This window comes from Gymnodraco acuticeps, unplaced genomic scaffold (genome assembly GCF_902827175.1).
Source record: "Gymnodraco acuticeps unplaced genomic scaffold, fGymAcu1.1, whole genome shotgun sequence".
Classification (NCBI taxonomy): Eukaryota; Metazoa; Chordata; class Actinopteri; order Perciformes; family Bathydraconidae; genus Gymnodraco; species Gymnodraco acuticeps.
In genome coordinates, this window is record NW_022989947.1 from 2,763,374 (window position 1) to 2,777,445 (window position 14,072).

General features: G+C 44.2%; 2 protein-coding genes across 4 annotated transcripts; one reads left to right on the forward strand and one right to left on the reverse strand.

Moving 5' to 3' along the window:
- The first annotated feature begins 7,219 nt into the window (after window positions 1-7,219).
- LOC117542642 lies at window positions 7,220-9,767 on the forward strand. 3 transcript variants are annotated; one of them, XM_034210442.1, is made up of 4 exons: window positions 7,220-7,362; window positions 8,208-8,402; window positions 8,493-8,569; window positions 8,687-9,716. In XM_034210442.1, the coding sequence occupies exons 1-4, from the start codon at window positions 7,267-7,269 to the stop codon at window positions 9,699-9,701; spliced, it is 1,383 nt and encodes a 460-aa protein (XP_034066333.1). In that variant the 5' UTR covers window positions 7,220-7,266; the 3' UTR covers window positions 9,702-9,716. The 3 variants fall into 3 exon arrangements, with proteins under 3 accessions (XP_034066333.1, XP_034066335.1, XP_034066334.1); XM_034210444.1 differs by having other exon boundaries at window positions 8,493-8,564; window positions 8,687-9,667; XM_034210443.1 differs by having other exon boundaries at window positions 8,208-8,564; window positions 8,687-9,767.
- A 1,191-nt stretch (window positions 9,768-10,958) lies between these two features.
- LOC117542545 lies at window positions 10,959-14,072 on the reverse strand. Its single transcript, XM_034210267.1, has 3 exons — window positions 12,783-14,072; window positions 12,037-12,172; window positions 10,959-11,828 (listed from the first exon to the last, which is right to left on the reverse strand). Exons 1-3 carry the CDS (start codon window positions 13,373-13,375, stop codon window positions 11,076-11,078), a joined length of 1,482 nt encoding a protein of 493 aa, XP_034066158.1. The 5' UTR covers window positions 13,376-14,072; the 3' UTR covers window positions 10,959-11,075.

A 14,072-nucleotide genomic window follows, 5' to 3' on the forward strand; every position in this document is an offset into this window, starting at 1 on the left:
ATAACATTGTGTTAGGGGATGTGCAATCAGCTGCGGAGCCGCAGCTATGAGGCTGTGGTACACTCTGGTGGCCCACTCCGCCGTCAAACCCTCCATAAAAGGAAGTTTGACCCATGGGGGGCTGACACAGAAAGGGCCGTTTTTCTATAATGCAGTTTCCACTCAGAGAACAAAACGGCCGACTTTTCACTGAGGTCCCTGAACACATCACGGCACGCACCGTGAGAGCGCGCGCTCCCCCATAATGCTGTTTTCTCTCAGAGAGAAAGAGGCATTAATCTGAGCTTCTTCTGTCCATGAACGCACCGCGGCCCGCTCTCACACAAAACTGTGTTCAGGGGACATGCCAGCAGCTGTGGAGCCAAAGCTAAGAAGCTGTAGTATTCTCTGGTGGCCTACTCCGCTGCCAAACCTTTCCATAAGAAGGGAGTTTTGGCATGGGGGCTGACACAGAAAAGGGCCGATTTTCTACTGAGGTCCTTGAACGCACCGTGGCACGCTCCCGTGGGGTCGCGGCTCTGTCCTAATGCCGTCTCTTTTACCTCATTCACACCAAGCGGCAAACTCTGGGGAACAGCTGGGAAGCCAATACGGAAGTGCCACACACTGCAGTTCATACATGGGCCGCTAGGGACTGGCTGCAGAAAGGAGCAATTTCCATAGACCCCATGTTAAAATGCCTAACTTTACAGCAGAAAAAAACATGTTTCTACACATGGATGCAATAAATATTATTATCGATATAGTTAGATTCTACCTTCATGATTATGAATCTGTGAGTGAATTGTTTTCTAACACAACCCTTTTATTTATATTAGGTCTTAAAGTGTTTGCATAAATTAGGGCGTGGTCACGTTGATGGACACGTACATGCCTCACTCACTGTCAGCTAACAGCAACTTGTCCACTCTGCTAGGCTACAACCATAGAGGCGACAACGTTAGTTAGTCATAGCACTGTACTTGACCCTTTAGCTTTAGCCGTGTTCGTGGTGATTGTGCCTTTTAGAGAATATTGTTACAAATACCAGACAATTAAAATGTCGTGCTGTGTTGAATGTACTAACAGAACTTCCAAGAAGTCTAAAATGATAATATTATACATGTAGGAGCCATTTTGTGGGTGATGTTGGTGTGTCAGTTTATTTAAGTTATATGTATAGTGCAATATTATTTATGAACACTGGGTGGCGGGGTTTAGCTGTACCGGGTGTATATAAGGAGGTCATAGGTGACAGGAGACGGAGGTGGACACAGTAGGAGAAGAGCATACCGATTCCATCAGCCCGGCAGATGCTCATAGAATCACTAGAACGCTAAATTAACCCTGGTATGTAAAGACGAATAAACATCATAAACCACAACAAAGGACCGGAAAATCATCTGTTTGTGTCTGCGTCTGGATCACTTTTCAACCCTTCTGTGAAAGTAACGGCAAAAATATATAGGACATAGGAAAAGGAAATTGCCATTACATTAAGTGGAATCGCACTTTTGAGTGAAACTGGACAATTGGATTCACTTCAAATTGGATTAAGGATCGTTTTCGGGAAAACAAATAATTGGATTATTGCACCATCGATTTCTCATCACGGATCATTTGCACACGCAACAATCAGCTGGAGATTGTTCCCACCTGGGAGGACCGAAGAGGCTGAGAGAGGACTGGGAAAGCGGCCGGGTATGTGCACCGTGCAGCATGATAAGTAGATTGTTTTGGAGATATTAAGCTGTATTGGACAATGGCTTAGTAAATGGATGTGGTGCTGCAACATTGTCAGCTGTTTGAAACAGCGCGCTGTCAGCTAACGGACAATTCCTGAGAACGAAACTTAAAGGGACAGTGAACATTAATCATGTCTGTGACATCTGACGTCACGTCACAAGATGGCGCTGTTGGACTGCAATCTGTGAGAGAGAAAATGATTATCACTCACACTGCCAAAGGATTGGAATTGTTTATTGCAAACTGCCAAAACGCAAGAAACTTCAGTTACAAACAAGTAAAGAAGTTAATGGAAGTACTGAAAGAGCTTATGAGCTCAGAAGACAATGCAAAGGAAATACAGTTGAAACTGGTTGAATTTAAGAAGTTGTGTGATGAACTAAAAGAAAATCACAAATCATTAACTGACCTTCAACTGCCTGAAGAAGAAATGGGAAAGCAAAGGCAGTGGCTGCAAGAAAAGATGCATATATTTGATGGATTTATACAAGATGCAAATGTGTGGTTATCTGAGAGTGGACAGGCAATTAGACACTCTATTGTGGGAAGTGCCATAGAACAAAGTGTCAGCTCAGATGACATCGGACCTGATGACAGCATTTCAAAGGCATCACACCCTCAGTCAAAATACAAACCTGGTTCATCACACGCATCATCTACCTCTTCTGCTCGAATTAAAGCCCAGGCAGAAAGGGCGGCTTTAATCGAAAGGGCGGCAGCACTGAACAAACAACATGAGCTTGATGTAGAAGGGGAACAATTAAAACACCAGAAACAACAGTTGGAACAACAGAAACAACAACAGGAACAACAGTTGGAACAACAGTTGGAACAACAGTTGGAACAACAGTTGGAACAACAGAAACAACAACAGGAACAACAGTTGGAACAACAGAAACAACAGTTGGAACAACAGGAAGAACAGGTGAAACGGAAAAAGGAACAACTGGATATACAAACTAAGCTGGCAGAAGCCAATGCCAGGCTAAACGTGCTCAGCATGGGATCAAGACACACCTCTAGAGCATCAGATGGGATGAGCTCTTACTACAGAAACCCTACAGCAAGATTTAACGTACAGGCCACTGAATTCTTGCCTCATCAAGCCCAAACCTCTATTCCCAGACAAAGTATACAAGCCTTCTCTTTGTTCCTAAGAGGTTGTTGCAATGCAATGGAACATCTCACCTATATGGATGAAATGAATGTTGTTTCAAACATGAAACACATACTTCAGAAACTACCCTACAAATTCAGAGACAAGTGGAGGAATAGAGCATTTCAGCTACAGGAAGAGCGTGGGCATCGAGCTACATTTCCTGACCTTGTTAGCTTCATAGAGAGGCAAGTGAAGATACTGTCAGATCCTCTGTTTGGAAGCATCCAGGATGATAAACCAACTGCAGCTATCAAAACTGTTATCTCTACCTTTTCAAAGGGAAAACCAAGCCTAAGAGCAAGTAGTTTTGCAACAATTATTACCTGCCCAAGAACACCAGTGCTAGAACATGTAACAACGAATGGAATGAAAATACCTCCATCAAGCCACAACTCCCTACATTTGTGTTTGTTCTGCAGAAGAAGTGGTCACTCATTGGAGCAGTGTCCACACATCCTGAAGAAAACACACAGAGAAAGAATGGACTTCTTGAAAGGAAAAGGGGTGTGTTTTGGATGCCTAAAAATAGGACACATGAGCAAACACTGCCACAGTCGTTTGACATGTTATGTGTGCAATCAAAGTCATCCTGAAATACTCCACATTAAACAAAAAGGCAAAAGAGAGGAAGCAGAACACACAAAACAGAATGGGAAGCCAATGGAAAGTAATAGTGTCATCTCACCTCATACATGTGGTCACATTGGGGCCGGTGATGAAAACTCCATCTTCTCCATTGTACCAGTACAAGTAAAGAGCCACAAAGGGGACAAAGTGTTACAAACTTATGCATTTCTGGACCATGGAAGTTCATCCACCTTTTGCTCAGAAAGTTTAATGAGGAGGCTAAACCTTACAGGACAAAGGACTAACATTCTCCTAAAGACAATGAATCAGAGAAAGATTGTGTCTAGTCATCATATCTCAGGTTTGGAAATATCGAGTCTGGACGAAAACAATTTCCTTCAACTATCCGATGTGTTTACACATAAAACCATGCCTGTTTCCAAGCACAATATTCCTCTACAAGAAGATCTGGAAAAATGGCCTTACTTAAAGGACATCAAAATTAATGAAATTGCTTCTGGCATTGACCTACTCATTGGGACAAATTCTCCTAAGGTATTGGAACCTTGGGAGCTGATCAATAGCCAAGGAGAAGGACCGTATGCTGCAAAGACCCTACTGGGGTGGGTCTTCTATGGTCCCCTAAAAGGCAGCAACGACAGTAGAGATGCTAATGGCCACCCTGCTGCTGCTGTTAGTCGGATAGCCATGGTACACCTAGAGGAGCTATTGGTCAAACAATACAAGCATGATTTCAAGGAAAATACAAGCAAGAAAACAGAGGAAATGTCCAGAGAAGACAAACAATTCCTGAACATTATGAATCACTCTGCAAACATGTCAGACGCCAAAGAGGATGGCGATGTTGTAGCGGACGCCAAAGAGGATGGAGATGTTGTAGCAGACGCCAAAGAGGATGGCGATGTTGTAGCAGATGCCAAAGAGGATGGCGATGTTGTAGCAGACGCCAAAGAGGATGGCGATGTTGTAGCGGACGCCAAAGAGGATGGCGATGTTGTAGCAGATGCCAAAGAGGATGGCGATGTTGTAGCAGATGCCAAAGGAGACAGTGATAGGGATGTTGAAGGCAAAACTGAGGCCCCCCAAGAATAAGAAGATGAGGGTCGGGATTCAGGTGATTACTATGAAGAGGCAGAAGACGAGCCTTTTGAAAGCCAGCCGACTTCAGACTCCTGTCACAGCATGCCTGACTTCACAGCAGATGTCGAGTTACACCAATCTGACGCAGTGCCTGAGGAAGAAGCCAAGCCTGTGGCCGAGAAAGTGAAAATGTCAGATGGACACTACTGCCTAGACTTGCCATTCAGACAAGGAAATCCCAGCTTGCCTAACAACAAACACGTTACCGAGCAGCTCATCTGCGATTTTGCTGCTATGGTAGCAGGGCACCGGCTGAACCCAAGTGACAGACCTGAAGAAGTGACTGACTCATCAATGCAGGAGCCCTATAAGGAGAGGCTTGGAATTGGATGAAAATATAACCCACAGATTCTCTCAGCGCTGGACGGGATGGCAACACTACTGCTTCAACCTAAGAACAGCAAAGACTGATGACCCTTAAAATAAGGGAGAAGAAAATAAACTAAAAATTATTTAAGAAGTACATGCTAACACATACACACCATTTGTATAGCTCCTTTATTATTTATTGGTAATTGTTTTTGTTTTCATACTAAAGCCAATTAGGGGCCGGTGTGTAGGAGCCATTTTGTGGGTGATGTTGGTGTGTCAGTTTATTTAAGTTGTATTTATAGTGCAATATTATTTATGAACACTGGGTGGCGGGGTTTAGCTGTACCGGGTGTATATAAGGAGGTCATAGGTGACAGGAGACGGGGGTGGACACAGTAGGAGAAGAGCATACCGATTCCATCAGCCCGGCAGATGCTCATAGAATCACTAGAACGCTAAATTAACCCTGGTATGTAAAGACGAATAAACATCATAAACCACAACAAAGGACCGGAAAATCATCTGTTTGTGTCTGCGTCTGGATCACTTTTCAACCCTTCTGTGAAAGTAACGGCAAAAATATATAGGACATAGGTAAAGGAAATTGCCATTACAATACATGTTAACCCCGTTCGCAGGTGTTTGTGTGCTTGGTAGCTTAGCTTGTTACTTATTAGCCAGCTAAGGACGTAACCCTTTATGCATACATATACATTTTAGTTTATGATTCAGCCTTGGGTAAGACTTTTATAGTCTATGGCTATGACGCCCATAATGCTAAACGGGAGCAAATGTTAATAGGGGACCCAATTATCCCAGTGGTGGCCGCCGGAGCTAACGGAGCCGCAGAGTGCTAGCTCCAGCCGGCGTCCCGGAGCTAGCCCACTGCGGCTCCGTTAGGTCCGGGTGGTGGAGTCCGTCTTTTCTCAACGTGTGAATGACAAGCATTAAGAATAATAAAATATAGCTAATTCTCTTGCAGATTGTCTCATTTGATTATGAATGTAACGTTTATATAGGGGAACTACACTGTTAGCAGTAACTTGGTATGCATGTATTTCATGTTAGCTTAGCTTCTTAGCCTGAGCTAGCTCTGTTTACTTCCAGTTCGGAGGCAGCAGGTCCCGCCTCGGCTCCGCCTCTTTGCCCTTATTTGGAGCAGGCGGGATTAGACTCTGACGTTGCTGTCAAGCCGTTAGTGGCCGACTCCGCCTACTAAGGGCTTCACGGCAACTCTGCAGAATCCTATGGGTGACGTCACGGACACTATGTCCATTTATATATACAGTCAATGATTCACACCAACGCAACTCCGGTTCAAGCTCCGTGCTAGAGCTTTTCAGGTTCAGAACCGGTTCTTCGGTTTAGCTCTGGCTCTTTTCACACCGCCCAGAGTCCGACTGGTGCTGCGTCATTGCGTCATCGTTTGCGTCATGACGTAACCGTTTGCGTGCCTGCTTCATAAAGCCAAACCGTGCGGATGAAATCAGTTGCATTCATTTCTTATGGCTCTATCTGCAGCTTTTCCGGAGTCATTTCTGTGGTTTAGACTATATTCTTATAAAAAAGTGTACTCGTGTCAATAAAGGTTTTTTTAAAACACAACTGCTTCCGAGGTCGGTCTTATTTCTTAAGGTGGGCTGAACCATGAGTGTGGAGTAACGTTGTATCTTTCATTTAAATGAACTGTAACCTTCACCCAGGTATGTAACAGCTGTTCTCAAATGAACAAGTGAAGTAAAGTTTAATATTTATAGTTTTATAGATTTATAATGAGTTATAATGAGAGGTGATCAACGTGAATGCTCAGGTTCCACCTTAACACGCAGACACGTTGCTTCACCATGAGCAGAAACCTTTATATATACACAGTCTATGGCAGAAACTCTGAAACTCTTGTTAAGTTTCTCCATCGTTGAGTACAAACTGGATAAAACGCGGGCTTTTTGTTGTTGTGTTGTCTCTGCCCCCGCCATGACGTAAGCGTGACGTATGCGGTGCTTTTGCTCTGGCCGGACAATTTTTTGGTGCTTGAAACGAACCGGATTCTGGAGCTAAGAGGCTGCTCCGCTGCGGTGTGAAGAGGAAAACTCGGTGCTTTTCAAGCTCCAGCTCCGAACCGGCCCTGAAACCAGGTTGGTGTGAATGAGGTACTAGAAACGGACATTATGGTGAAAAGTGGAAATGTGGAGAGAGATGACTCTTGCTCTGGGATAAATGCAATAGGCTACATGCACAGTCACTTCCGCATTCTACTCATAGCGGCCGATTCATTTCCTGTTTGAAAATGACGATCTTCTACACCCGCTGCCTACAAGAGCTTCCGAAATTAAAAATGTCAGATGTTCATCGGATTTGCCGGACGACTAAAGCCCCAGCCAGCAAACTCGATAAAGGCTTCAAATTATATGCTGCGTCATATATACACAACTATGAAGGTAAGAAGGTAACAGGTACTAACCAGCTAGCTTATGCTCCGGGTTACGCTAACATTAGCTGTCAAAAGCTAGGTAACGCCAGAGCCCTATAGTATAACTACTATTATTATTATTATACTACTACTATAGTAGACTACTATAGGGCTCTGGGTAACGCTATGTACTGTTTCTGGTGTTAATTCTTTAAAACATTAGCCATTTTGCTAACAAATACTATCGTTTAATAGCCTAGCCAAGGTTATCTTGTTGTTAGCCACACTGCATAATGGTATCAGCTTTTGTAAAGCAATGTTGCCATAGATGTGTTGACGTGAGTATAGATCTAACGCTGTTGCTCTGTTTTTCTTCATTCAGTGTCCAATAAAGACAGGCTGACAGGGCAGGTCAGCGTGAGAGCCTTGTGCTACAGGTCAATGCGGAAGAGCGAGACAGCACACAGTTTGAGTGTAGGCAGGCAGCATTGACACTGTTCCCCCCTGTTTATTGAGTTTCAGTTCAGTTAAACATTAGTTTACCTTAAGGGAATCTCAACAGTGTCCTACTTCTCCCTGCTTTATCACAGCTGATTGGTCAGATATTATTACATTGATTATGGATGTGTAAGTTTGGGGGTTCAAATATATAGTCAAAACTGCTTTAATACAATTTTCAAGGCATCTTAGTTTCCAAAGAAAGTTCATTGTGGTATTGTAGGGTAAGAGGGTAACACTAAGCATTCAGGAATACATGCTTCTTCTAGGATAATGGGTCAGTAAAAATAACCAATAATTCTACTCATAATAACCTCCTGGCTCATAGTAACAAGTGAGGTTACTAATCACTAGTATTTATTCTCTCTTTTTTAGATAACGCTTCGTGATTCATCACCAGTGGTGCTCACGCACAACCAGTGCTCCTGTGTTGCAGGAACTGTTTTGTGCAATCACACAGTAGCATTGCTGTTCCAAACAGCACACTACACTGAACTGAACATGCCAGTTGTGCCACCTGTGCATAGCTGTACTGAATCGGAACAGCAATGGCACAAGCCGCGAACAATGGTAATTTCAATGAGGTTCAAATACTTGTAATCTTTCACAGAGTTTTTGTTTTAAAGTGACTCAACGAACAGTAATTGTCTTTTCCTTAAGGGTGTGAAGCCAGGGCCCATCAACTCCATGGTCTTCACCAAGCCTGTACCAAATAGGATGGTGCAGACTGGAGTAAGGTAATTTTAGCTGGAAAATTGTGTTTCCTGTGTTTTTAAAATTAATAATTCTGGTGCTGTATTCCTAACCTTTATTGTCACATTAATGTGCTATATTGTCTTTGCCATTCTTTGTAGGAGTGGATTCTACAGAGGCATGGTGGGGCCATTACCAGATCCCTGCCTGTTCAGAGTTACGGAGGCATACTCAGCATTCAGCATTGAAGACAGGCCGCTTGTGACCACAATGAACATGAGACCTGACAAGCCCCTTGTGGAAAGTGCCTTCGGGATTGTGCAAGAGGGCAGTGTTCTGTCCTATCAGATGCCTGCTTTGACGTCTCGGTACACCACACTTCACACTGACACACCACCAACACCCCACTTGCCCATAGAGGGGTATGTGATCTTGCCATGTGATTTACCGCTGGTGTGCTCAGAAGAGGAGCAACTACATATGAACAGCTTATCTGTTGATTTGGAAATGTCTCACAAAATTGAGGAGGCTACCCGTGAGCAAAGCTCTAGCTCAGAGTGGCATCTGCTCCGCAAACCCAGGGTTACTGCCTCTAGGTTAAGAGAGATTTGTCACGTCAGAGGTGAGAGCTCTGCTAACTCTCTTGCAGAGCGAATACTCAAAGGTACAAGGCAGACTGCAGAAATGAGGAGAGGTGCCGAGATGGAGCCCACAGTAGCAGCTGAATACAGTAGACTGGCAAACGTGAACTACTCCCCTTGTGGCCTTGTCATTCACCCCTCTACGCCCTGGCTTGGTGCCTCCCCTGATGGAGTTGTTTTTGACCCAACAGAATATCCCCAATTTGGCCTTGTTGAATTCAAATGTCCCAATGTCCCAAATTATGTCGACTGCAAATATGTGCAGATGGAATGTGGCTCCCCTAAGCTCAAGAAAAGCCATGCCTATTACTGGCAAGTACAGGGTCAACTTCTTGTATCTGGGATGCAGTGGTGTGATTTTGTAGTGTGGGCACAAGAGGACTACCTGGTGCAAAGAATATACACAGATCCAGAAGTGCAAAGAGCAATCAGAGAAAAAGTAGACTTTTTTTTTTTTTACACATACATGCCGAAGTACCTGTCATTAAAAAAAGTAGTGGGCACTGTAGCCATTGTTAACTCTGTAAGCAGTTAGCTGCTAGACCCTGGCTCAGCCGTCATTGTTTTTAAGAGGCAATCCCTCAATCATGTGTTCTGAATAGTGCTGTCAAAATTATCGCGTTAACGGCGGTAATTAATTTTTTTAATTAATTGCGTTAAAATATTTAACGCATTTAATGCATGTGCAGAATGGCCCGCCCCATACGTGCCACCAGTGGCAGCGCCAGGGTATGGCTGGGGTAGGCTACACCCATACCAAGAAATCGCATAGCCTCACCATGAAAAATGATGTTAAAGTAAGCAAAATAAAGTCTGCCAACTCGCGGAGTAAATTGCACAGACAGCAGTTAGTAAGATTGATTTCAGTAGCCACGGTTTTGAAAACTTTTGTCACGTAGTGATCGTCTTCTCAATAGAACATCTTTGATAACGGCGTGGTGTTGTTGCAGGAAGTCCCGACGGAGAATACTTTTGCTGTAGTACAGGGGTGCACATAACTGGTACGCAGGTTATGTGCGTAATCTCTCTGAAATGCGTACCGTCACTTGTGTCACAAAGCGCATTTGCGTACCGACGTAGGCTACTTGTGAAACTTTTCCAGAAGGCGGTTAGATCACCGGACGGCAGAGTCGGTCTCCGTGTGCACAGACAGGGCTGCTGTTAACGTCGGTCTGTACAACGGAATTGTGCCAAAACTACGCCAACCGGCTACGGAGGGAGACTCCCCCCCTTCACTGGAGAACTGTGCTAAAACAGCTGATCACAACGTTCACACTCTGTGGTCACGAAGTACTCCACTAGCCCCCATCCCCCGTCGACTTTCCTGAAGTACCCGTTGATAGAAATCAACACGTAATGAATTAAGACCCCACGGTTTGATGATTGATAGGTGTGTGGGTTGTCTTTCATTTTGACACGCAGAAAAATGTTATAATAAACATAGATACTGTATGTTAAATGGATATATCCGCCTTCTTTCATTTATCTTTCCATTCCCACAACAATATGCATAAATAAATGGCATATGTTGGACATAGTTCGAATGGTGATTAATCATGATTAATTAATTTTTAAGCTGTGATTAATCTGATTAAAAATTGTAATCGTTTGACAGCCCTAGTTCTGAATGACAACAAAATGTGATTTCAATATTTTGTTTTTGATATATATTGTTTGTCACATTTCATATATGTAAATAAATATACAATTGTATTTAAAAAGACAATAAAGTGAAGTGATTTGTGTAATGAATAGTAAATCAGTGCATTTGTAAGAAATCCTCAACGCATTGTAATTTGCTATTTACCATTTATTCAAACAAAACACTAGCGTGTGTCAGGCAACACAGGATTACGGTGTGCTCACCCAGCTTAATCACAGCTACCTGCACAGGTGTCATCATCTTGTCTTATTTCACCCATTTCTTGACCAGTGCTTTGTTCTGATAGTTTGACAGCATACATGCTACTGCAAACAGTTGGTTGATGTTGTAGGCATGGGACAGGAGGATGACACCATCAAAAAGTTTGTTCTCTTTTATCCTCCTAATGACACGTTCCACATGAACCCTCAGTCTGGCAATGGCCTGTGTCTCCCTCGCCTGATAGGCTGGCATTTGCTTCTGCTTTGACAGAAAAGGTGGGCAGTACACCTTGCATTTGCAGCAATCGCTGATCAGGAAGCCCTTATCTACCATCACTGCCATGTTTTCAGTCAACAACGCAGCTATTCCAGACTGTTTGAAAATCTCCTTGTCGCTGACAGAACCACCATACAGACTGGAAACAAATGTCACTGCGCCATGTGGGGCTATGCCAACCAGGGCTTTCATGGTGCAGTGAGATTTGTATGTAGAATACATTTCACTTTGGAGGAGGAGTGAGGATGGTGTTTGACACCTCAGCTCTGTGCAATCCAGGATCACCTGTGTGTCTGGGAAATCTTTGAATGCCTCTGGGAGGTGGGCTTGAACTTCTGCAGGTGTAAGCCAGATGCACTGTGACCCCAATAAAGTTGTAAGAAAACTCGTCCATGTTGCAATGATGCGGCTCACAGTGGACTGGTGTACGTTGAAGCGGTTTGCAAGGTCCCTCTCTTTCAAACCCACCGACAGGAAGCAGAGAAAAAGGAAGAACTCATCAATTGGCTGAAGCAGCTGTCTCTGGAAGATAGACAAAAAAAGGGTACTATATTAATGTCATGAGTGTAGCACACCATGGGAAAAACATTAAGTTGTTTTAGTTCTCTGATGTATTCAAAAAGGATTGAGTACTATAGCCTTTTAGCCTACACGAAAGCAATGAAATGTTGGAGAAACATTTTCCCTTCAGTTTGTGTTTAGATTGTGTGTTAAAAGAAACGTAGCCTACCGTTGATGGACGTGCGTGTGTAACCACTTCTTCATTCCTCTTGGCAGCTGATATCGCTCTTGTAACACGAACCATTTTATAAATGGAAGGCTCAATCAAAAACCAGAAGGCCATCAGGTGGTTATAGCTCGGGAATCTGTACACAAAAGACACATGTCAGTCAGTAATTGACTCGTTAACTGTAACACATGGGCTAATGCTTTCCTCTTGTTTGCTATAATACATTACAATTCAAATAGACTGATTAAGAAGGCACTTGGTGCAGGTATAGTAATATACGGCAGTAACATGTAACAACTACATTAAAGCAGCAGTAATAATAATCTAAAACATACAGGGAACATTTTACACAGAATGACTACTTTTACTCTTCATTCTTAAGTGTGCAACTGGGGGACACGCAGTGGATATTGACATGTTCTTTTACTTTGGTAAGGTTTTGAAGATTTCCACTTGTAGTAAAGTATTATCAGTATGTTGTTAGTATTAGTATGTTTTACTCCACCACATTTAGTTAACCTTCATAGTTTCTAGTTACTTATGAAAACACATGATTTATGATTCTACATGTTCAGTTCAGGAGTATTTTCAAACCATAGTATTTGTACTTATACTTCAGTTAAGTTGAGTAGCCTACTTATTCCAACACTGCATGCAAATAGTCAGCAGTCAAACGGCAGGTAAACAGGATTCTTTATAAGCTAACCCATCTCAAAAACGTGGATAGAATTTAGCCAAAACATTACCTGGTATAGAATCGGATGTTGTCGTCGGAGCCAGCAAACCGCTGTAAGCAAAACTCTCGCTGGACTCTTAACTCCTGCAGTTGCTTCTGCAGATCCTCCAATGTTTTGGAGTTGTCTTCTGTAGCTTGAGAGGACATGTCCAGTGAAGCTGGTTCAGGGGTTGAGCAGTAATCATGGTCACGGACATCGATGTGCTCTTCCTGCTCCTCCCGAGAGACTGGTTCAGTGGGCCGCTCCCTTCTCTCCCAAACACTAGCCCGCGGTGTTTGAGCAGTGAAGTGATTCCACTCAAACAGAGTTGGGACAGCACCTTTCACAAGCCTCCTACGGCCATCAAGGGGTTTTGGCTCTATTAGTTGATCCGTAGCGAAGTGACGACTGCAGACCTTGGAGTGAGAGGAGATTGTAAAGTTATCGCGTCGTATTTTAACCAGCCACTGTCTTCGCAGCTCGAGTTCGGTCGGAAAGCCATGGAAACTTAGGACGCCGTTGAATTTAGCTGACGCCGTACAAAGTGGGACACAGCAGTGCTCGGAGTAGTTCTTTACTTGTCTTTGCAAATGCTCCGTTTTGAAAATCTTCCGTCGACTCATATTTAAACCACAGATTTAAACAGTAAAACATTTGTGGACGCTCAGCTACGCAGACCAGAAGCAACCCGGAAGCGTCCGAGCAGTATAACGGCTAAGGCGGAAGTACGTCTCAGACCCTAGTGCATGTAGCCTATTGTTTTCACTGAATGCGTTTCTCACACACACATCACTCTCTCTTGAACCCGCAGTGTTTTGACAGCACTTCGGTTTATTCCACTCACGTGCACGCGCCCACCTGCTGGCTCCTATACTGGAGTTTACAGAGGGGGCGGGGAGTGTGGGACAGTGTTATTTCCTCTGGGGATGAGCAAGAAGCAGCCACGCTGCGACTACTCCTCACCCACGTAACCAAGGAGATCGATCCAAAGAGCCCTTCCGTAAACACGGGGGCTCCCGGCCCGGGAGATCAACAACACGGTCCTTTTGGAAAGTGCCATGCGGCGTGATCCCTCACCGGGATATCACACGGCAGACAACGGCGGCGGCCACGATCAAGCTGGGGGCATCTCCAGCAATGAGCGAGATGCCCAACACACCCGTGTTTATTTGCAGTCGCCTTGTCACGCGGTAGCGTGGCAGAGCTGTTTTCAGCTCCCTGCCCAGCCTGCTGCCCGCTGGGAGCAGCTGCGCTCCGCCGCCATGGTCATCACCTAGGGCGGTGGACCTCCATGGACCGGACCCGGAAGTGCCCGACAAC